Raw genomic sequence first — 24,109 nt, 5'->3', positions numbered from 1 at the left:
TGAATAAACGCAAATTTTCTGGATATTCTTCGACATTCTATTTTCTCCTGCCTTTCTCTTTTCTTCGTAGGACATCCCAAGAAACTTTCTATTCTCTATTTCAGCTGCTGTATGTAGGTGAATGAGTCTGGACTTTTGTTGTCCCGGACAATCGCTTCAGTTCACGCTCTGTTTTCGCTCACTTCCTTCCCGAGACCTTTTCTTTCGTAAAGGACGGACCTCGGAAAGGGAGAGCGTTTGAGGCTGGGACGACTCAGCTATGACGAATGCGTGATTTTTTTTTCACATTTTGGCCGCTGAAGCGCTTATCGAACTTCTCTAATTTGTCTTTTTCGGTAATTTTACTGTAAAAATGGTTGAGACTGCCAGTTACTAATTGAAGCTACCCACGAAGCATGATGTTCACCATCTTCCTCTGCATTTTTCTTGAATTTCTGACTCTTTATTCATTTTAAAGTTTACTTACCTCTTTATCACATTTCTCTTCTTCTTCTGCATATTTCTCTTCTTTCACCATGTGTACTTCCTAGTGGCTTATTGTCCTCCCTTTTATGCATGTTTTTCCAACGAATCCATAATTGTTATTGAGATTTCTCTTTTTTGACTACGTCTGATCAGTCTTCCGCTATGAAACTCAACTAAAATCAGAATTTGCTTCGTCAAGATCTCGAAATCTGAATCCCACAGTGGATAGTGCGGAGGGAAGGAGCTTGGTCGTAGTTTAGTCTTATTTTCAACTTGAAAATAGTTCAATCTTTTTTATTTTCGGACTTCTACCTGTCTTTTACCTCCTACTTACCTTTGCTTCCCTGTAGCACTTTTAATTGCATTTTTGTGCACAATTCCTTTCTGAACAACTCACGTGTGTCCGGTCACACTCGCATTCTGAGGCTGAAGTTATTTGCCGTTACATTTATCTATTATTTGCTTACCTATTTGTTTTTACCTTCGGTATCGCATGTTTTACCTTCGGAATACCATTGCATGCTGTCTTTTGTCAGCTGCATAGGGCTACGATGCAAAAATATTAAATTCGGTGACGGGGAGAAAAGCGAAGCGAAGAAACTGTTTTTTGTTTCGAAAACGTGGAAATGCTTTGAAATTTTGGATAAAAATAAGACAGCAACAGTTTACAGAGAGAATTAGGACATCTTTTTATTACTTCTTGTTGCCTTTATTTTATTCCTCTATTAAGTGAACATTTATATACATATTTACAAGCAGCACTTTTTTATTTCAACTTTTTTTTCCATCACGTTCAATCCTTTCTGTGGCAGAAATCAACGTCCTCCGGAGATTCGTCTTGCACTTTTTCCAAACTGGCTCTCTCCACTATCGAGATATTTGTACTTGCGGTGTTGTTTCGCGATTGTAGTCGTTTTGCCACCGTATAGTCGAGCGAGAACGACGGGGGCGCTGTCGGGCACGCATGTCCTTGTTCAAATATGTCCCAGTAACACCTGTGCGCGATTCACTTCAAGTGTTTGAGGTCAACGAGGGTTTTATGTAGTTCACCTAGGATTTTGGGCTTCTCTATGGATTTACTCAGAAAACTAGTCGATTCGGCTTATGAGTTCCATGGAAGCAGCTTTCAGTCTTCTCTACTTCTTTCCCTATGATCACTTTATTTTTAAAAGGTCACCAAATATTTATTCATTAGATTAGTAGGTACATTTGGCAAGGTGTTTGGAAATCTTCCAAAAAATCATAGTTTTACTTTTTTAGTTTTAGTTTTTTAGCTGTAGTTTTTAGTTTTTTAGTTTTTTAAGTTTTTTCAAAAGAAATTTCAAATTGTCGTTTTTCTCAGCAGCTGAATAGAAATGGACCTGGTGTAGCATCTTTTACTTTAAGTTACTTTAAGTTTAATTTATTGCCATTTTATTCTTTTTTTGTCACTTCTATCCGTTTTTTTAACCTTTAACGCTTATTTCATCTTCATGTTGAGCACTATTCGGCACTCTCAAACTCCTATTCGCTTGCGGAATTCGCTGAACGTTGAATAATTCAATTTTTTCTGCGACTTTGAATGCTAATTATAGAACCATATCATCACTTTAATTATTTAGTGGAATTTTAGGCAGAGAACAACAGAAAACCGCCCTCTGGACGCCATTTTTTTCGACAGAATCTTTGTTTTCAATTTTTGAATTGTTTTAACGGTGGCCAATGGGTAGATGTTGCTGATTTTTACAGTACTTCAATGGGTGGACTGTGATGACTTCTAACAAATATTTCGATTTCAAAAATATCAATATCCGTAATAGTTTCGGCAGCTGGTGGAAAGCCTCACAGATCTCTTTCAAATCGTTCATTGTTCCACTTTTCAAAACCTTCCCATTGCTCTTTTTATACGAAACATTTGTGGATTTTTCATTGATTTTTTCACAATGATCATGCCAATCGCTCATCACCAGCTCCGGCCTTGCTCCAACCACTCATTTTAAATATGTTCTGCATTTTTCATCTAAATCTCCATTTGCTGTAACCTTTCTTCGTTTTAAAGCATGTTCTTACTGTATCTCCCCTCTCCCTCTCATTTGCGTTTCTCCCTCTGATACCGAAAGACCATCCGCTGAAACTCGCATTTTATTTATGCATTTTATTTAACCTGCCTTTTGAGCTTTCCCACTGCTGATTGTAAAATTTGTATTTCTAAAATTTTCCGAAATGAATTTTGGAATTTTTAGTTTTTTCTATGTTTTTAAGAGTTTAGAAAGATGATGATATTGCAGTCTTATTGAAGAGTTTTCAAGGAATTCAAGGGTTTTCTAGTCATCGTTAAAGAAATTTTTGTTCATACTGTTTAACCACACACTTTTTTTGCCTTCCTTTTCAAAAATCTTTGTTTTCCCATCCGTTCCTTCCACCCTCACCTATTTTTTCTCCTCAACGCGATCTCTCTACGCTCTTCTCGAGCAGCAGTTTTTTGGTTCCGTCCTAGATTTTATGCGATTTTTACGAGTTTTCTCGTCCGTTTATGATGAACGCACTCGAAATGCTCGTACCGTTGTGCATGCACAGAAGTATTTGCGCAGTACAATTTGCATTCAGATGCCTCCGAGATGAAACCGTCGTCAATTTTTCGTCGTGAATCCTCTCTGAAGGCTGTACGAAATTGGCTATGTACGTGCTCACAACCGTTGCTCATCATAGGACCACCGTTTTGTGGGAAAACGTATCTTTCGAAGCAGGTAACCGTATGTTTCATTTATCGATTTGTCTATCTGCTATAATATTTGTTTGTTTATCTACTTATTCACTTGTATACGAAATAGCACCGATGGTGTACGCTTCGGGAAAGAAGGAAAACATGAACATGAAACTAGTAGCGAATAGAATACTTTATGCTTGTGTATTTTTTTGCTACGTTTATACTTTTTTGTTATTTTTTGCGCTGTTTGTTTCTTCTCTTTTCACTAAAACATCGAGTGTATACGTACGTGTCTGCGATCGACCCTTGATGGCAGCAGTTGCACGGATGCGCCTTCTAATGAAATCACTCACTGATCCAATAGACGGAACAACGTTGATTCTCCGGGCCCACGGCCGGCCTAATCAAATTCCTCACCGATTTGGTCGCAATTTCGCCAACTCACACTTTCATCGCCCATTTCAGAGTCTCCAGTTCGGCGGAAGGGAAACGCATTCTTCTCCTGATTCCCCATAAACTCTTTTTACTACCCGTAAACTCACCAGCAAATGTATCTTTTGAAGGTGAATGAGTGGAGTCTCCTTGACTATTTATATTTCGACGCGGAGCACATGTCCTTGGACTGTGGATTGAGTTTTAGTTGACGAACGACTGTCAACATAGTTGACGATGCGAATCTGACAGTTGACCGCAATAAAATAGCGATTATATTCAAATCCCCGGCAAAAAAGCTGACCACTACGCATCTGGACATTTCAGGTAGAATACTGAGTTTTTAGGAAGAACCTGTCTGCTGTTTGAAGTACGAAATACTGGAGATCAAGACCAAGAAACACACGGATAATGTCCCTGCTTTAATGATCTCCGAAAATCCTGCTATGGTTCGGATTTCTGACGGGATATAGTATCCATTAGAGCGAAGGTTACTGAGTAACGCCGAAATGTTAGTGTGTCAAGATGGTCCTCTTAATGCAGTCCTCCTCGCTCGCGTTCCTCCTCTTAATAGACGCATGTGGTGTGGAGGAGGAGGATGTTCGGGTCAATTGCGTATGGACGACTGCCTCCTAAACAACCGTCACGAAACCAAATTAGTCATTGAGCATCTTCTTCACTCATCCATTGAAGCGTTCCCTCTAGGCGAGGCGAAAGAACTCTGAGACGAGGAATTCATCTCTACACAGAAGCAGCAGCAGTAGTTGCAGCAGTCTTTGGCCTTATAAGTAGGTAAGGCCGCATCTTCAATAGACCCCCTGAGACCCCGTTGATCTCCGCCGAACTCTGTTTGCTTAGAATTGTAACGGATTTCGAGGGGTCAAACATTATTCTGGGAATAAGAACGTCTTTACATCCGGAAATAGACTCTACTTCTCAAACCGGTGCTAAGCTCCTCTGACAAGTGCTTACCTCTCTGCTTCAATTGTGCTCCCCCTATGGCGCTGCCTCAAAACATGGCTATAAACAACAATCAGCTGACCGGTATCTGACATGCGAGAGCTGTCGCATTCGATGTGCGTATGTCAGTCGCTCGTGGCACCATACGTAGGCCGTTTTAACACCTGAACGCTTGCATTTCAAATGAAGCAGCGTGGGATGTTCGGTGATGGCTAAGGTTTATGGATAGATGAATGAGTGGACCAGCTCCAGTGTACTCGGTAGTGGTATTCGGAAAATCTCCACTCGCAGTTGGGATTTCCTTTGTAAACCACACGTCGGCCAATTTGGTGATGCTGATTGATATGTATCCGTACCAGCTTGAATCCTAGAAAATTGTTGGAATCTGTTGAGGGGGCAAAAAAACTCAAGAATTTCATCCCTTTTGATTTCGTTTAACCCACAGGATGCTACTCCATGTGCTAAGTTCTTCAGCGATCATCTAGGGCTCTTTGCAACGGGTGCCAAAGCCACTGAATGAGCCAACATTTAGCTAACTTTCTTCCAGGGTCCCATATCCTTCAAGAATCATCTGATCAAGTTAGATTCATGATCTGTACTCCCAAGTTGTTACCTCTAGGAGGAAAGTGGATAATTTCTGGGTTAAATTTAAAGTTAATTAATTAAATTAAGTTAGTGTTTAAATAGGACCTTCAAAATGAAGTTTTCCGGTAGAAGAAGGAATTTCCAAGAAATTCCTATCAGGAAGAGAGGCCCTCTTTCCTTCCTGTCATTCAAATTTCCCTCCATCCTGTGGTCCTTTAAGAGAACATGATTCCACGCAGCTGTCCATACGTCAAGAACCGTTCGTATTTGCATTAGCGCTTCTCCCCTGTGGTTTAGTATCCTGAGAAGAAGTCTTAGATTTCTTGGATGACCTGCTTCTAAAAGATAAAACTCTGGACTTATTAGAAAACACACACAGTTTAGAAAAATGCCTATGCTATAATTTTTATTAAATGTCTTATGTTCTGTTTCTTAGAATAATCTGCTGATTTTCTTTTCTGATTTCAGATCCAGAACAGCGTGGATTGTGTTGCGTCTCATTTCTGCCTGTCCGAATCCGCTGACACCACCGAATCTGCCACATTACTACGCTCACTCGGCGCTCAACTAACTAAACGCTTTCCGAATTTGGTACTACCGAAACTTTCCACCTTAACGCTACTAGCCGACTATGATAATGCCTTGGAGCAGTACCTCACATTACCGTTGGCTTCGTTACCTCATCCATCTAAGCCGTTATTCATACTCATCGACAACATACTGCCACATATCTACGATCTTATCTTATCGGTGAGTTTAGACGCGTGCACTTTCTTGTCGTTGTATTCCTCTGCTTAAATTGGTTGCTCGTGGACAATTTTTCCACCACTCGAGATGTAGAGGTTAATGCTTTGAGGACCACGAAAGTTGATAAACCCTGTTACATACAGACTTGAGTTCATCTTGGATTGCGGTATCTACTAAGATGCTCTCGCCTTAGTTTAAGTAGGTCATCAAAATCTCGGCAGAAATTGACTCATGGGAAACGTTTAAATTTCGGGAACAGATCTTGTAAAGACCTTAAATGACTTAAAGTCCTTAAGGACACCTTCAAGAAAAAAGACAGAACTTTTCACTCCCTCTAAGCATACGATTTGCCCGCTACAATGAGTGTTACATAAATAATAATAATATAAGTATTATACTGTAATACAATGTAATAGTAATAGAAGGAATAATGTGCACCATTTTCATTCTTCAAAAATTGCAAGAGTTATAAAACTTCTTTTTTAATTCGGACACGTTACGGTATCTTTTTCCGGTGCACGTTTGGCATATGTGTGTAAATAAATTGAGGCAGAAAAGTCTCCGCCAACGAGATGATACCTTGAGAAGGAGGAAAGATGAGCTGGTTGTTGTTTTTGGGCGAGCACATCCTCTCGGTTATGAGTGGCCTTTGTTCCGTCTCAGAAGCACAACGGCTCGATGACATCTTTACGGTGCTGGTTTCTAAGATAAACAATGGATGGGGGATCTAGGATTCCTCTGCACAAACTCTAGAACTTTCAATGAGGTAAATAGACATCGACATAGGGGAACGAAGTCTGGAAAGTAGCGATACGAACTTCAAGGCGCGGAAAGAACACACTTGGCATCCATTTTCAGTGATGAAAGCAACATTACATTTTTTTAAAAATTACCAATTGAGCTACATTCTAGTAAGCTTCTCTTATGACCGTCAGTGATCTGGAATCCGCTACAAATAAGTGCATTTTCCCTTTTTTCCACTAAAATGCGAAAAAAGTGCTTAATTCACGAAAAGATTTCGAGATGTTTCACTAGTTGATGAGTACAACTTCGAGGAATTTTAATAGCTGATAAAAAACGCAGAAATCCAACAGTAAGAGTTAGACATATACGAGTATTGATTACTTTTTGTCAATATATCGATTCAGTTTCAATATTTAATCAAGTTTTCTTGGACGAATTTACGGTAGGTCAATTCAGCAATGGTGGTAAATCCTTTATTTGTGTCCTTTATTTCCTCTGACGTCTACGTTACATTAGTGGAATTGAGAGAAATATGATATATCCAGGTCAATAATCGAAGATTAATCAGTGATCAAACGTTCTCGCCGTTTTTCCTTCCCAGTTTTAGTTTCTTTTCACTTTTGTGGCTGTTTTATACTTCTCGTCCTCTGGGTTACATAGTTCTCCCTGTCACTTTTTTTTGCTATTCGGAACTAAACCTCACGTTATTTCTGAATAGCTAAAAAATGAAAAGAGGCTGTGTAGATCATAAATCAGAATGACATAAGAATGTAAAGACAAAGAACCATTTATTTCTTTAAATTTCACTTTGCTTTCATTCCTAAGTTTTTTTTTCTATTTCGAAATTTTTCAAAATATTTTTTTGCTTCTTTTTTCTTTCTTCTTTCATTTTCCTACCCTTCAAAATCTTCTGCTCTTTCTTACTTTTGAAAAGTTTTATTTGCTTCAAAAAAAAAAACTGGTCAATAATGTTTGCTCACTGCACAGCGTTACGTGAAGTGTTTACGTGAAATGATCATAAAGGCATGAAAACTGGGTTGACATCCAGAATCGTTCATCAAAGGTTCGCGACGTTGACGACGGTGTTGTTTTTATGTGTTCTAATCCCTAAGCCCAGGCGGCACCCTACTGAGCTCGTTCGCATTGTTAGAGGACGTCGTTTACGACCATCGCATTAGCTCATGATATACAGTACGCCGTAGGATGGTTATGGCCACAAACATTAGGGTTAATGGCAATTCATGGCGCCACCCGTAGGGACACAACTACGTAAATCCAGATTCCGTTCTCTTTTTTTCTAGATCAATCGATCTCTTCCTTCCTGGATGCGTCTTGTGGTGACGTCAAGACCGTTGGCCCCGTCGGATCAGCACAAATTCGAGCGATTTCATGATCTCGTATTGAGTGATTGTGAGTTTTTCTTCTTTTTGCAACGAAATCATAGTGTACATAAAAAGTGAAGAGAATGCGAAATCTTGACGATAACTATTTGCCACAATTTTTTTTTCAAAAATTGGAAACTGCATAGTTGCTCTAAAGTAACATAATTTCAGGCATTGATGAACTTGATCGTTTCATTGAGGTTCGTCTTCCTCAGTGCATTCACAGTGAAGTGCTGGATGCATGTGAGGTAAGCTCTACAGAAGAAAAAGTACGACTAGCATCAAAGAAATTTCATTTCTGAGAAATTTTGAAAGAAACGAGGAAAACAATTATATTTATGTGCTAAGCTCAACAGCAGAAAAATGTGGGATTAGCATTTAAAAAAAAACCATTTCTGAGACTTTTTGAAAGGAACGAGGAAAACAATAATATCTATGTGCATGCTACAGAGGCCACTCACTGTAGGGTTTTGGTCATTTCTGATTTTTTACCCTTCTCTCAAAATGTACGCAACTGCAAAATCGCTTTATTTATTCCTTGCACAACAATGTATACATGCTGTCCGAAAATCTTTTTCATTAGCAACACATTTTCTTACAGACAGTGTTTTATATTTTATAAAATCAGAAAATAACTTCGCACTCCCTTATTTCTTCGCTCCACTACTGACTCCGTTAGGCTCTTTAATGCACAAATGGATAGTCTTTCCTCGAAACTCTCTTTGTTTTCCTTTTTCAAATTCTTTACCTTTGTGGCTATCAACAAGTTTTTCAAAGTTGAATTCTAACTCTCTTTCGTCGCCAAGACTGCATAGTTTTCATGCGAATCTGTTTCGAAAAAAAAACTATTTAAAAAAGAAATTTTAAAATTTGAAAAGCTCAAAAACTAGTCAGCTATTTGAAAAGTTATACCATCGCCTGATCACAACAGTTCCTGTGTGGATACATAGCTTTAGTGTTTTTTTCCTTGATTGTTCCCTTTCCAGGGCTCATGGTTTTTCGTTGACCAAATGGCACGAGCTGTCGATGCCGGCATCATTCCACCGGATCGTATACCTTGCGGTATCAAGGATTTGATGGACGACCTATGTCTTGCGTTGCCCCAACGATTACCGATTTATTTGCTTTTGATCAAGGTACGTTGATCATAGGGTTTTTATGGGGTTTCCATGGTTCACATCTTTGTGAATCATCCGAGCATCGGGGTCATTTTTCATCGCAACAACTTACTTTACACAATGATCGTTTCGTGCCAGAGGGCGCGAGATGACCGTGGTTTTTGGTTTTATGAACAGAGGGTTTGTTTGGAGAAGAAAAATCAAATGCTTGGATCAGATAATAAATAGGTCAAGAACAGAGCAACTGATCAATTATTAATACTAATATTTTAATATGAATATATGTTTATATATAGAGAGAGATAAATATACCGGTAGGTAATAATAAGTCAGAAAATGAACAAATAATAATAAATGGATTTATTTGAAATTATTTTCGGGTATTAGTGCTCTTTAGAAAAGGCATAAATGGGAAAATCCTTCTTTTGTCATTCTATAGGGATAGAGATCAAGGAGTGACGTCGATAGCGCTCCGAACGAAAAAATTTGTTTAAAATAATTTTTATTATCTCTCGTGACCAACTAATCTCATTGACTTAATTACTTAAAATTCACCGGATCCTTCAGCCGTCTTAATCTCATCAGTCTATCTGCACCATAACAGTTTTTTCCCGCTTTTCAGGCTTCCCGACAACCGCCACCGTTGGCGTTTTTCCTGGCCGTCAGTCAACTTATCATTCGAGAAAGCATTCAGTTGATTGAACGGGAAGTGGAAGCTATTAGAATAATTTTGAAGAGTTCCGGTAAGAGGACAGTTATTTCTTTATTGGAGACTTATTTTCATGAACCCTTGTTTTTTTTCTGAAGATCCCCTAATTTTGTCTGGATCATGGGCCGATATCGATGGGGATTTGTCGCCGTATCATACCGCTTGGGCCGAATTTTACAAGACAAAGCGACGGAAGACTCCCCAGGATGTGGTGGAACTCGCCTATCATTTGGCTCATTCAAGTGAGTTTATTCAGTCATCTAATATGAGCTGGGATCAGAAAATTTGCTAGCATTTTCCATCCTTTTTTGAATTTCCTACTATCTCTTTCTCGATTCTGCTTATGTCGTCATTTGAACTGACCTGACCTACTTTTTCCTGTTTTTTTGTACCTCTATTCTTGTAATTCATCTATTCCTCTTTTCTTTCCCTATTGCATGAACAACTAACGGAATTCAATTACTGCGCACGAAATCAAATTTTCTGGTATTTTGAGGTAATTTGAATCTGCCGCCTTTTTCCCCATCTACGTTTTTCCTTCTCGCCTCACCCTTTCTCCCTTCTGTCTTCTTTGTGCAGCAGTCGTCTATTCGCGACACCTCCTGACCCACAGCGATCACATTGGGTCAGTTTACGTTACCACATCACTGTCCTCTTCAATTAGACGCCTACGAATAGGCGATAATTAAGAGGTTAACCCTGGCGGAATGTGTCACTCGAGGATGCCGCTATCACGCCTTCAGATCTCGCGCCTCGTCGTCTCTTTGTCAATCAAGTGACCCGAGTAATAGCCAGATTGCTGGGACGGGAAAGGGTTGACGGGAAAAACTTCAGCCTATTAGGGTTTATGTCTCAATAATACTCTTCTCAAATGGACAGAGTAGTGACGTGAAGTGGAAGGAACAAAAAAAATGAACGGGAGCGTTTTAGCTGTTTTCGATATGACTGAGGCCTTTTTCCCAAAGTCATGAATTCTTGTCTCAGTTTTGTGATGGATGGGTCCTAGAAAATCTTATCCGGCACTCCAGAGAAGATAAAATAAAGAAAACAAAATTTGGAGTGGGTCAGAAAATGAGTATTTGAGATGACAAACAGTACCCAAAGCAATTTCACATGCTTTTATATGTTCCACAATTTTAGAGTTCCAAGGTTTCCGAACTCCGTTCTTCTGCCTATCAGATTATTTTGTGGATATTATGATATATAATGCTTTTTCGCAACCTCTCAGTTCTACCAAATCATTCTACGTTTCATACGTCTACGCATATTCAAGAATCTTTGTTTTCATAATATTTTATTGTAAGCCCCTTGCTTTTCTTCCTCTATTTCCCTCTAATTAAAGCCTATGTTCTAATTCTGTTTTTTTTTCAGCTGTTCCTCCGCTGGACTCGATTCGAACGCTGTCCTCAGTCGGAGCGGGTGATCTCATCCTGAAATGTTCCGTTATCGACATACCCACATCGATTCTCCTATCAAAAGCTGGTGCAATCATGCAAGAGCTCTCTTCAAACGTAAGGAACATATTTGTAGGCGATCCAAATGACATTCCAGCCGATTGGGAGCATTTTCCCAAAGACCTCTCCTTAATCCGAAAATTAGGTATGCGAGCAGAGTCATTAGGCGCATGGACATCGCGGATGTAAATTCGTTGATGCTGAGGTATGAGAGCTGGAGGTGCACATTAGAGGGAGAAGCCGAGGGCAGCGGACAGATTAGCTGCCGGCGCAGCCGCCGCCAGCGGAACTGACCATCATAATGTGATCTGAAAAATTGCCGAAAGGACGGGATTTTCTCGCTCTTCCGGCACCACGTTCTGACGAGTCGTTGCCGAATTTTAGGGCGCAGCTCGATTAGGGGAACGAAGAAAAAAGTTGTAACATGCACTATGGTAGTTCCGGGGTTTCTTTTTGAGAATAAAGGCGATTATTTGATGTCAGGTGAGTCAAAATATAGGAATTGTTGCCGGAATCGGAGAAATATCTGTCTTAAAAAAATTATCGACTTTTGCTTGAAAGAAGGATGAAACTAGGTCTTCTGCGGAAAAAAATTGTTTAAGAAAATATACCAATATTAATAGTGAACAATGATAATATATAATAATATGCAGTAATATACAATAATAACTTAATAATAATATGCAATAATATTAATATTAATAATGATAATGATAGTAATAATAATAGTATAATGACTTTTACAGGATGATTTCATCTTTATGTGCTCCACCGGCGATCTGGAAATGGCCAAGAAACAAATGTCATCGTTAACTGACCCCGTTAGTTTCTCCTTCTCGATAATTTTTCTTTCTTTTCTTGTCATTTTTCTGTGCATCAGTCCCTCTCTTTCCATAACTTTCATGCTATTTTTTATAAATGCTAATACTAAGTGGAAATTAGTGGTTTCGTTCTGATAAGTTGAGTTAGACTCTAAGAGTAAGAAGGAGTGCTCGCCATTCCCTTCTTTAAGTAATTCTTCGCTAACAAACATAAAGATCTTATGAGCAATTTTTAATAAATATCCCACATTACTTGTATGGAAGTCCGTTCATCCGTGGAGAACAAACAAGTGAACATGGCCAATTACGCCGATTACGTTTATTTTGATTGTTTTTCCTTCGTACACGATGTAAACAACCCTGGAAAAATCATGCTCTGATTAGATTTTCTATCATGAGAGTCATAAAATTGTAATACATATGTTGTAGTATCGGTGAATCAGAAAGCTAGGTTGCGCTTACGAGGCTTGGTAAAGGGATCGTTGCTGGATAAAACCAGGGACAGTGGTGCTGTTTTCGAACCACAGCACAACATTTCAACAGTGGCAATCGTGCACGTTTGCCAAATTGTGCAAATGCACCACATACATATCTTATATTTCTGAAACTCGACCTATGACTAGGATCGTTATTTGCGACAGGGTAAAACAATCCAATTCCAATAAAATTTTATTGAAAACATCTACTCGAAAAACTTGCCATGTTTTTAAGGAACAGTGCCTTTTTGTATTTTTTTTTTCAAACTTCCCCTTCAGAAGACATAAACATAATAGTCATAGACATAGTTGGCTAAAAATTAAATATGAAGTTCTCGCATATTAGAATCTTTAAACATTTTGAAGATTATAAGAATTAAAAAGTTTTTATAAAATTTCTCTAGAAAATTGCTTTAAGTTGCGTAATTCTATGTAAGCTCATACCGTCTGTAATTGCGTACATACTGCCATATGTGTGGTTTGAGATCTCAAAACAATTCCGTACTTTTGGGTTGGAATGGAAGACACAGTGAAAACATCTGCCGTTGGTGCTTGTGGTGGTCATTTATCCTCTGCGTCAATTTATTTGTCATGTTTCTCGAAAATAAGCAAATTAGACACATTTGAACTGCTCATATTCATTTAATTATTATCTTTTCATTGAAAAAAATAATCCTCTGTGAAATTATGTCTTCTTTGAAGCATCCGGAGTGTATTTTTTAAAAGTGATATTCTGTCGCACTTGTGGATGTTAAACGCAGAGTTGCAAGTGCAAACAGAACAAGTTTAAGTAGAAAACTTCCTCTAAAAAAATTTACTAGAATCGCTCGCCAATTCCCCAACTTGAATTTAATGTCCATAGTTCGTTCTATCCGGATTTCCATAATGATATACATAATAGATTCACAATTACTCAACTTCTCATTGTGTCCATACTGCTTTTGTTCGGAACGGTGCCTTATTTTTATCTGAATTATAGGAACTCTCCCTCGGACTGCTGGCCGCTTCGTCAAGGGGACAAGTTCAGATATGTTCTGCTATCCTGCAATATCGTCCACAGGTTTGTTTCTTTTAAATATAATAATTTCCTCAAGTCATAAGTGAAACTAATAGCACGAATAACTTCTTAACATAGTGACAAGTATGTAGTTTGAAATTTCATGAGATATCGGACCAGAGCGTCATTTTTGTACCCTCGCCTACGACTATTCATGGGTCGGATTGTCGCCAGTTGCAGTACTTTTGTACTTCATTATTTTTCCGCATAAAAATACATGAATAAATTTGCGCGGGTGATCACGTATTGTAGCGTTCGCCTAAATGCAGTCATAGGTAATACTGTCGCTCATAGGTTATATTTAAAAAATAACACGTAAAAAATGTGTGAAAAGATTCTGCGTCCGAACGTGGATCTATTATGGCTAGCACTGACATCCGTAGCCTTTGTTTTTGCTTAAGACGAAGCCCAAAAAGAAGTTGTCTTCTATATGTATAAACATGAAGAGATTTCGGTGACCATGATGTTTTCTATGTTGATGTGTTATATAAGGATAGGAACGAGAATGACGAGGAATAGCGCCTTCCTGAAAAGTGAAATTTTTGTTTTCTTTTTGGCTAGAACCTCAACTTCAATTCAATGATGCTACACATAGAGCTGAACTTTGTGCCTGTTCCTTTTATTCAAATGAGGGAGGTAATAGTTTTACAGACGGGCTATGTTTATTCCATTTTTTTATTTGGCACTCTTTTCTTAAAGATTTCATTCATTAAGAGCACAGGGCTCGAAGTTTGAAATTTTTGTGCGTTTTACAAATAGAATAATATACACATATTCCATCATGAATGTTAAGAGTATTTTAGCTTACGGACATTCTCTTAAGAAAATACATATACAAATTTAAAGCATGAAATAGCGGTGTTTGACGAAACTAAAATTCATAAATGTCCGTAAAATTGCTAGCCTTCAGACCTAATTTATGGACATTCAGATTGCGAATGCAGTCTGTAATGGCCAATGGAATGCGTTGCGAAGTGCAGCCTGTAACAATCATCCGGAAGTGCTCGATCTTCTACTCGAACACGGTCAGTCGTTCGCGTGCACATTTTGCTCAGCACTCAACAGGTACTCCCTCGGACAGAGCCACTTGACGGATTTCATTAGTGCTGCGTTTAGCGTCCATTTAGTACGAGCGTATTGCTCGACACTAATTGTTGTCTAATGAACAGCGCTGCCATCTGGATCACGGCTCACTAATCCACCCCCTTGCCTTAGCTGTCGAAAATTAATTGCCATCTAAATATTTATTGCTTTCGTTATTGCTCTTATATATGACATACTTAACATTTGAACATGGGTTTGTATGTGTGGGTATAACGAACGAAAGCCCCAGGGAAGTTCATAACAACGTATGTCGTGGAAGGAAATCCACAACAAGTGTTTTTGGTTCATTCTTTGACAGCTGCAAACTTTGGAGATTGTCTAAATTGGAAAAAAAGTTATTAACTTTGCTTTTCAGCAACAGCGAATAAGTCCTGTTGGTTTTAAGCGTCAACAAACAACGTCCCAAAGTTCTCGAGAAGATGTTTAGTTGCTTTGAAACACCGAAAATTTCTCTTTCGAAACATTTTCGAAAACCCTCCATCTGTTGTTGAGAAAAATCAAAAATATAAGAAAGATAATGACATATATATGTACATTTTAGGCAGCGGTATTAACGTGGATGAAGTTGGGAACGGCGAAAGAACCGCTCTTCGTGGAGCAGCTTGGTGAGTTATGATTAATTTTACAGATCCAATATGTATGCCAAATTTTCGACTACGGTTTCAATCAATTATTTTTCGATATTTGTGAAAGTACTTGTTACTGAAGTAGCTCGTTCTGTTTCTCCCTTAGTTTTTTTTTAGCCTTACTTCCTTCTTGTTTCCCTTTTTCCTAAAGCTCTTCTCCGACTTCACATTTTTCTTTCAAACACCTTGCCTTCAGGGCTGGTCATCGTGACATTGTCGAGCGTCTTCTTAACGCATCGGCAAGCGTGGATCGAAAAGACTCCGAGGATCGTACGGCGCTTATGGCAGCTGCATTCATGGATCATTGGGAAATCGTGGACTTGCTCCTCGATCATGGGGCGAAGATTTCGGTACTTTATCAATTTTTAGGCCGTGCTTTTCTCGATTGTTTTTTTGTTCAACGATTGGATCTTTAGACTCGCAACGTTCATAGAGGAAAACAAATAGTACTCTCGTTTAAGGAAACAGACTCAGCCGGAGCTACAGCGCTACATCTAGCCTTATCCAATGGATCAAAGACTGAAGCTCACGACAGGACCGTGAAAACGCTTATAAAAAGTGAGTTTATCTTTGAAAAACAACATTTAAAAAAGGGAATCGTATTCTATTTCAAAATCTGTTATTATTACTTTTTGTTGAATAATTAGTTTAGTTTTAGTTTGATTCCCTCATGGATTGCAAGTTTTAAGACGAAAAACGAAGGCGAAAAGGCAAAAGTTTCAATCTTTTTGGCATCTCACAGAATTTTTTCGGTTATTTGAAGGTTTATTTTTTTGTAAGGAGGTTTTTTTGAGTGTCCTCAATGCCCTATCAGCAATCAGAAGTCATTTTCTACATCAAATTATTTCAGTCTTCCACTAGGTGCGATAACTGGTCCCCATCTGACTACATGAGATGCAGACACTTGATCGGTGTTTTTGTTGATATTCATGTTGAATCATCTGATGTAGAATTTAGTGAAATTTATTTTGACTCTAGAATTTGCTACAAAACGTTTCAGAAATATTAGTATACTTTACACATCACACATATTTTACACATATATGACCGTGAAAAGTCATTTTCAGCTGTTGTTCGAAAGAATTTGATTCATTTTATTGTAGGAGGAAGCGATGTGACCATGGCAGACGCACACGGCCGATTATGCATTCATTTGGCTGCCTACTACGGTGATAAGAACCTCAATTCGTTGATTGGAGCAACTTGTATTGACATACAGGTAAAATATCTTGGAAGACACTGGAAGTCTTCTCAGAGTACCTGTTTGTTTGAGGATTCCCTTGGACGGACACCGTTGATGTTGGCTGCAAGTCAAGGACAACTGGAAGCTGTAGATTTGTTAGTGAAAAACGGTGAGTAAAGGTTTAAAGGCATCACCCCACGAATCTGAGGTGGTACGGATTTCAGGTGGAGTATTCGTATACGGGATGGGAGACTATGGAGAGGGGAGTGATTCCGTCCATTTCTTACTAATTGCCGTAAAAAACGGCCCAGAAGATACGGCTTCGAGCGTTCCGGCGCGCTATTTTCCACAATGAGTTCGATTGGAGCGCACCAGCCGTGTACACACGCCGCATCTCCCGGGCCATTTCTTACGCCAATTAGCAAGAAATGGACGGAATCACCCACTTCTCCATAATCTACGATCCCGTATACGAATACTCCACCTGAAATCCGTACCTCAGATTCGTGGGGTGATGCCTTTAAGGTGGCGCATGGAATATAGGTGAACAAAAAAACGGGGATAAGAAAAATAAGGAAACAACGAAACTTTTGTTGAAACTTCCTGCATGGCTCTGGATTATTGGTTAAAATAGGCGGAAAACAACAAAATATGGAAGTATGTGATACAGAAAAGAGGGAGAGCACGAAGCTTCCTCGACGAATCTTCAGCGTGAGTGATTTCGCTCTCTCAGACGACGGCAATAAGGAAACACTCTCGATCCTAACTCTATCCTAGAGTTTACACCTAGGTTGTAGCGAACATTCATAACATAGTAATTCAGTACCCCCCGCTTGCGTGGAAAAATCGATTTTCGGACTGTCCAATCGAGTTCCGACGAAATCTTCAGGGAGGAGCCAAATTGTATTTTGAGAATACTATTCGAGAGTAAATGAGCCGCTAATTTCAGATTTACTTCTAGGATTTACTTCTGACAAATGTTTGGCCTGAAAACTGGTGAGATGTATTTTTTGGAACCAAAATTAGCACCGGTGTAGTTATTACCCACAGTAGACGGCAGCTACTCGAACAGAGAACTGATCCTGAAAGCCGCTTTCATTGAAGTAGCACCAAAAATTGGCACCAGAATTGGATGGAATGTTCTTGATTTAGGGACCAGAGCGGAGACCGCAAGAAGTGAAATAACACCCCATTTGCATTACGTATACCTGCAAGTAATTATTGTAAATCACGAATGTAGTTGATTATTTTTTGCTCCAAACCCTCTAATGGCTAGTTAATTATATAATACTAATGGTATTTTGCTCAAACATACAACCTATTGGGGCGGATGTGGTGCGGTCGGTTAAAGGTCCCGCTGTGTTTGCACGGCCGATCGGAGGTACGAATCCGCCATAGTGTCAACCAAACATTTCAAACCTCCGCAGTCGATAAATTGGTACCAGACTTGTCTGAGAGGATAAAACTTCTGCGAGACATTGCACAGGCTAGTTACGCGTTCGTAAGTCCTCAAACGATTCTGAATTGAAGTGAGCGCGGTCCTAAGCGGATTGATTGAGGCCAGACACTTTAGCCTTTATCCTTTTGTATAACCTATTGCGTGAATTTACAACTGACCACTTGAACTAAGTGTAGCACGAAGGTAAGAAGTTTTTGGTCAATGATTTGACACGGCTACAAGCCTACTGGCATGATACATCAGCTCTCCCCCAGAAGCCTCTACATGGGCTGCTTACGCGTCGACGAACCTCCACGATTGGAAAGTGAAAACTGTCGAAATAGTTGGCAGACCTCATTGCGATTGCTCACCACTTTTTCCTTTATCCACTTCAGTGAGCTCACCATTACCGTACACGAATTCCCTTCGAGAATGCTTTTTGTTCTGTGTCCCCTTAAGAGCTTAAATTTCATTAAAAAAAAAGATAAAGCATTTTGGAAATGAGTTTATTCGCAGGTTACTTGACCTGGAAAATTTGTCCGAGCTATTCCATAAAAAAGATAAAGCATTTTGGAAATGAGTTTATTCGCAGGTTGTTGACCTGGGAAATTTGTCCGAGCTATTCCCGGAGAATTTTAACCAGTGACACGCTGAAAGCATAGAGAGCTGAAAGTGGAAAATTCAATAAGCTGTTAAAAAACTGTCCAATAAGAAACATTTTACATGACCGCTCTGGTACATTCTAATCCCTCAGAAATTTCATAATTCAGCTGAAAAATTTCGTTTTTCTATTATCCAAAAGAATTGTCCGCAAAATTTTCATTTTCAAGCTTCAGGTGCCTACATCGATTGCATAGACTCAGATGGAAGAACCGCGTTCCAGTTAGCAGCGATTCATGGACATCTTCCGATAGTAGATATGTTACTTGCCCTAGGAGCAGATGAAGCACATAAGGTAAATTTTCAGTGCTTCTTGTTGTTTGTACAGGATTTTTTCTTAGATGGAAGTGAAAGATATGAGATCATGTGCACATGCAATAAAATTAGAAAAAAGATTTCTCTGTGACTGAGGAGATTTGGGACATATTTTCTTTGTAAGATGAATAACTCACGGTACATGCTTAAGTAAATTCTGGCCTTCAATTTTTCTTTTTAAATTTCAAGAGGAATATTTTTTCGCACCAATCCAAAGTACTGCTGGCAGATCTTTGGAAAAGAGGCATTGATGTAAGCTACAACGAGTATATAATCAGCTAATTTGCGTCAGCACTTATGTCCATCCAGATGACCGCAACGCACCCGCAGCTACTCGTGAACTTTTCTCCCTGTCACACGCTGTCTTCCGCACTACCTGAATGTAGCGTTAATCGTTGTCGGCAGGGCAAACATGACAAGTAAGGCTGCAGTGTGAAGAAGTACCTTAATTTCAGCTCGGTCTGGCCGAGTACGAGGCGGTCTTGTACGCGGAAATTTATGTTTATTTTATAAATTCGCACAGATCAACATGAAAATAAACATAAACATGGACGAGTGAATAGCTCCATAATCAAAAAGGACAACTAAACCCTCCATGGATAGTCTGGATAGTCTCTCATTTCCACTTCAAGAATTTCCTCCCGGGATCCTCTGACCTTAGAGAAATCTGGATAATAAATTAATGCACTAGTTCACATTTTGATTAAAGTAATGGATCGAGGGGTTGTCAAAAGTTTTTTTTGGGAATTCGTTAGGTCTCAAGTCGTCCAAAATTCAAAGGTCGGTAGAATTCTGCGTCTCTTCGCATCATCCACGTTTCCTTTGCTCAGATTGAAACATGCAGTCCAGGTGAATTACGCTCTAACGGCCATTTCTAATTACCCATTATGGAGCAACGAAATTTGAAATTTGTCTGACACACAGCTCTGAATGATACCGACTTTTTATGTTGTTTATTTGAGGATAACGACGGTGCAGTTGCTTTACATTACGCCGTAGCACATGGTGATGTCACTCTTTGCCGAGCGCTGGCCACCTCGGTTACTGTTCATGCAACTGATCGATCCGGAAATCATCCTCTAATCAATGCCTGTCAAGGGGACAATGAAGAGGTGAGCTGGCCATTTATTCTGCTTTCCGCTACTTAACAACCAACAACGTACGTAGATTTGGCAGCAAGAGTGATCTTTGTGCCTTTCAAAATTAGAAACAAAATATATTGTTACGTGCATGTAGTCGATGGCGGATGTGCTCAACCTTGCGGAGGCGACGCGTCTCCCACAGCGCACGCTTCTTACCAGATGGGCATACGCGCTTCCTCTCCCCTTTCTTCGGCCGGATCTCAACTCAGCTCAGCTCCAACCGAAGCTTCGCGCTTTGATCTACTGAAGATCCCAAAATGTTCATGGGCACATGTCAAGAAAGCGAAAATTTTTTAAGAAATTTGCATAAACTAAATGGAAAGTGAGCAAAAACTATTTCAAAAAGTAGGCTTCAAAATACGGCCTCAGGTGAAAAGTAAGCAGCGGCATCTATCTTCATGATCTACAGAAGGGCTGAGACTCTATCCATCCCTCTATCCTGAGCACAATCCGGACATGCTGCATCACTTTTCACAACACGAGTTGTTTTAGGTCGTTCGAGAGCTCCTGAGCCTTGGTGCTCCTGTGGAACGACTTTCTCTAAACGGTCAGAGCGCACTTCGAGTAGCGGCTCTCTCGGGAAACGCTAAGATTGTCAGGGTAAATCCTTATTTACTTTGTATAAATAGACCGATAGCGGGGACCAAACATTTCTTGAATAAATCTTTCTACCTACTTTTTTCAGGTATTAGCAGAACATATCACAGACTGGGAACAACAAGATATGGAAGGCACACCGTTGGTGCATACCCTACTTATCAACAAGCAGGTTACAAATTTTTTAATCATGAGTGTTTTTTTCTGGAAGAAACTATGCTTTCTACAGAAAAAAAAGAGTAGACCTGTATGAGAAAAGTTCACTAAGTAATCATTTGCATATGATGTGGTTGTTGAGTAGGAAACAGGAACAAATATCCGGTGAATTACCCTGGAACGCTTCGAGAAGACGGCGCCGAATATGTTCAACCGGATGAGTGCAGTGCGTCTTCGTAGAGCAAGAGAGGGATGAGAGAGTCTCTGTTAGCCAGAAGAAAATGTATGCTGCGGCGGTCGCGTCGCGCTTCCTCAGTTGAACGCGTTTGGTCCCGAGTATACCTCTTACAGCAACGAGTGCGAGAAGCTTTTGAGAGTCCTCTAGCAATGCTAGCGAGTTATCCTGAACGCACCCACTGTTACACCTATCACCACTCAAAAGAGAGTAGCTGGAAGTTATTTTTATGTCTGCTTTAAATTCAGCATCTGAAAGCATAGTTTCGAATTCCTACGTTCTTTTTCTGCAAACAAATTCAGCAGCCTATGATTTCAGACTGCGATGGCGGAGCTACTGCTTACGTTGGGCGCATTTAGTTCAGCTAGGGATGCTCATGGAAGAACTTGCGCACATGTGGTAAGGATATGAGAGCTTAGGAGTCGAATCTCGTTATCAGGCGATATTTATAGTTTGGGAAGAAACCAGACTCAAATCCTCTTACGTTTTAAGTCTGTGTTTTCGCGAACCTATTGGCACTCCTTGTTTCCCAGAAATTTTCCTTCAGCAATCTAATCTTATACTATTAAGGTATGTGCCATAAATGATATGTGTGGCGCGAGAATGCTACGACGACTGGCCGCCTCCTTCGAAACAGTTGATTCGGGCGGTAGGACCCCTCTCCTAACTGCAGTATGGAATGGCCATATTGAAATGTCCGCTTATCTCTTGGAAACTGTAGGTGTAAACCCGAATTCTGTTGATGAACAAGTGAGTTCTGGCCTATAATTGTGGTTAACATTTCTAGATACAATTGCCTTAAAAGTATTGTGTCGGCTTGACGTCCTCTCCACCCTAGTACCTTATCAGCCAGCAGAAGTCGATAGGTTGTTAATGCCGATGCCATTGAGAAAAAGTTTCTGCCGCTACTACACCTCTGATGTAATCCTAATTGAGTGCAATTCTACGGAAAAAGACGAAAGGCTTTCAAAAAGCCAGAAAAAGAAACATTCGAAGAGCTCGCCGGTGGCATCGCCCTTCATTATCGTCCCTTCAGTCGGTGAGCGCAGGAAGGAAAGATACAGATAAGCGTCTCAACAGAGAATGATAAGTTTTTCATACCGTCAACGCGCCGCGTTGCCCCCACATGAACGATAAGAAATGGAAAGTGCGCGATTTGCGAACGACAGCGACACGAGAAGCTGTTTAGACACCTTTTCCCGATTAACTTGACGACTGCGCGTCGCCGCGCGGCAAATCAAACGCACACGACAAGGTGGCTCGTACTCTGCGTCTTCACATTGCACGAGAGGTGGCAGGAAATGAAGGATACTGTGAATCGCCTTCACACGTCAAGTCGACATAATACGCCCAACGGCGACTAGAACATCCCAGCTCTAGTCAGCTATAATTAAGATTTTGCTTAAGGGTGCATCGGCTTTGTCGGTAGCAGCACAACAGGGGAATCGAGAACTGGTGGTGCTTCTTCTAAGGATGGGAGCCGAACCGTCATTGAAGGATTTGGATGGAAGGACAGCGCTGGACGTTGCCACTATGTACGGCCACGATACTATTAGAGCAGTGTTACAGGTTAGATTTTCATAAATTCTTCTTCTTCCTCTTTTTACTCTTACATCGTGAGTCCTTTTCCTCTTTAGATGCTTCCCGTAAATGTTTTATGTTTTCTTTCTTCATCACATATTTGTCTTTTCGGTGGCCTTCTCTTCACTGATATTAATTTTCCAGTCAGCCAGTGGATCAGCGGATTCTTCCGGCTTTGGCAGCGTACCAAATTCTCCCCTCGATTTCAAGTCCTTAGGAAGGAAATCGTTGAGGAAGACGCAGAAACTGGCTGTGACAAGTCCTCGAATCATTAAGAAATTTCTATAGCGTGATCCCATCCCAAGTTTTTTCATCCGGTCATCTAGTCGCGGTACGATTCTGTACAGCATCAATTTTGCATTCTAACTGTTGAGATCTTTATGTTTCATGAACAGCATAAGTTGAAACACCGTTCTTACTCCTAGCTATGTTTTTACAGTATTCGCAAATTTTTCGCTCCTACTGACGGGTCAATTCCACGTCCTTTATAATGGATCAAAGAAAAACTTTAATTTTTCATAGTTTCTCTTGTTCGGACAGAAGATAATCTCCTGTTAGATAAGCTGCTTGAAAGATTTAGAAAGTGTAATGGACTGTAACTGAATTTTCACCAAATATGTTGATTCGTCGTCTATGTTATATGTTCTGATAGTCGATATTGGCTTTTGTGATCTCTTTCGGTGCCCACAAGGTACCACGTCTGCCTTTCTTCCGGTGTTGTAAGATTATTTATATAAACGTTATATGCTTTCGTTATTTGTGCTAAACAACACATAATTAGGGAGAGTGAAAGCACTGAAGGCACCAAAGACCTGCATGACACCTGTGCTTCTCACCAGAGTAAGTGAAACCATCCAACACCTCCAGGAAGTAACCTGATTCAGAGTTAAACTTATTCTGATTGAGAATCTGCGTTTTTTTTTCCTCAAAAGTAGATTGGTGGCAGCAGTTTGACATGCCAAAACATTTTATTTGATTGATGAAGTTTGTCAAAATTAGTGTGACACAGCAATCGCTTAAAGAATCGCTGCAGAAGCATTAAACGGACACAATAGCGCTGTCTGTTGCGAAATGAGAAACCTTAACTACATCCCAATAAAGCCCGGTACCAAGTGCCGATTGATAAATGGTCTTTATCTACCCATTCCACAGACGCCCAGATACTGTAATCCACAAAATGTATGACGATACAGCGCAAACAAAACTTCGTGCGACCTTCGTGCCACGAGTCTTTGTCGCGTGTCTGTGTTGGACACGCAGTGGGATAGTGGGCACAAAGGTAGTGTTTCACAAAACTAACATAGTTGGGGGACCTGTGGGAAAATATAGAGTCCGAGCTGTGGATTACGAGTGTGTTCGAGGCTAACGGGTGAATCCCCGTAATTGTCCTGAAAAACGACGTGAGAACGGTGTTTCTTCCTGCGATGGAACGTGAA

At 40.0% G+C, this 24,109-nt stretch overlaps 1 protein-coding gene across 1 annotated transcript; it reads left to right on the top strand.

Moving 5' to 3' along the window:
• Window positions 1-3,062: 3,062 nt before the first annotated feature.
• On the top strand, window positions 3,063-22,961 carry RB195_009659 (uncharacterized protein; the record flags this gene model as incomplete). The annotated part of the gene is made up of 24 exons (XM_064190305.1): window positions 3,063-3,191; window positions 5,597-5,878; window positions 7,921-8,029; window positions 8,173-8,249; window positions 8,988-9,137; window positions 9,742-9,862; window positions 9,927-10,070; window positions 11,200-11,339; window positions 12,029-12,103; window positions 13,559-13,639; window positions 14,568-14,661; window positions 15,282-15,345; window positions 15,563-15,716; window positions 15,828-15,924; window positions 16,470-16,585; window positions 16,640-16,718; window positions 18,824-18,942; window positions 19,925-20,074; window positions 20,597-20,704; window positions 20,790-20,873; window positions 21,411-21,491; window positions 21,663-21,842; window positions 22,500-22,661; window positions 22,818-22,961. 24 exons carry the CDS (start codon window positions 3,063-3,065, stop codon window positions 22,959-22,961), a joined length of 2,940 nt encoding a protein of 979 aa, XP_064047888.1.
• Window positions 22,962-24,109: the final 1,148 nt, after the last annotated feature.

This window comes from Necator americanus, chromosome III (assembly GCF_031761385.1).
Source record: "Necator americanus strain Aroian chromosome III, whole genome shotgun sequence".
Classification (NCBI taxonomy): domain Eukaryota; kingdom Metazoa; phylum Nematoda; class Chromadorea; order Rhabditida; family Ancylostomatidae; genus Necator; species Necator americanus.
Note: the sequence above shows the minus strand (reverse complement) of the source record. Positions and strands in the feature narration are given on the sequence as shown.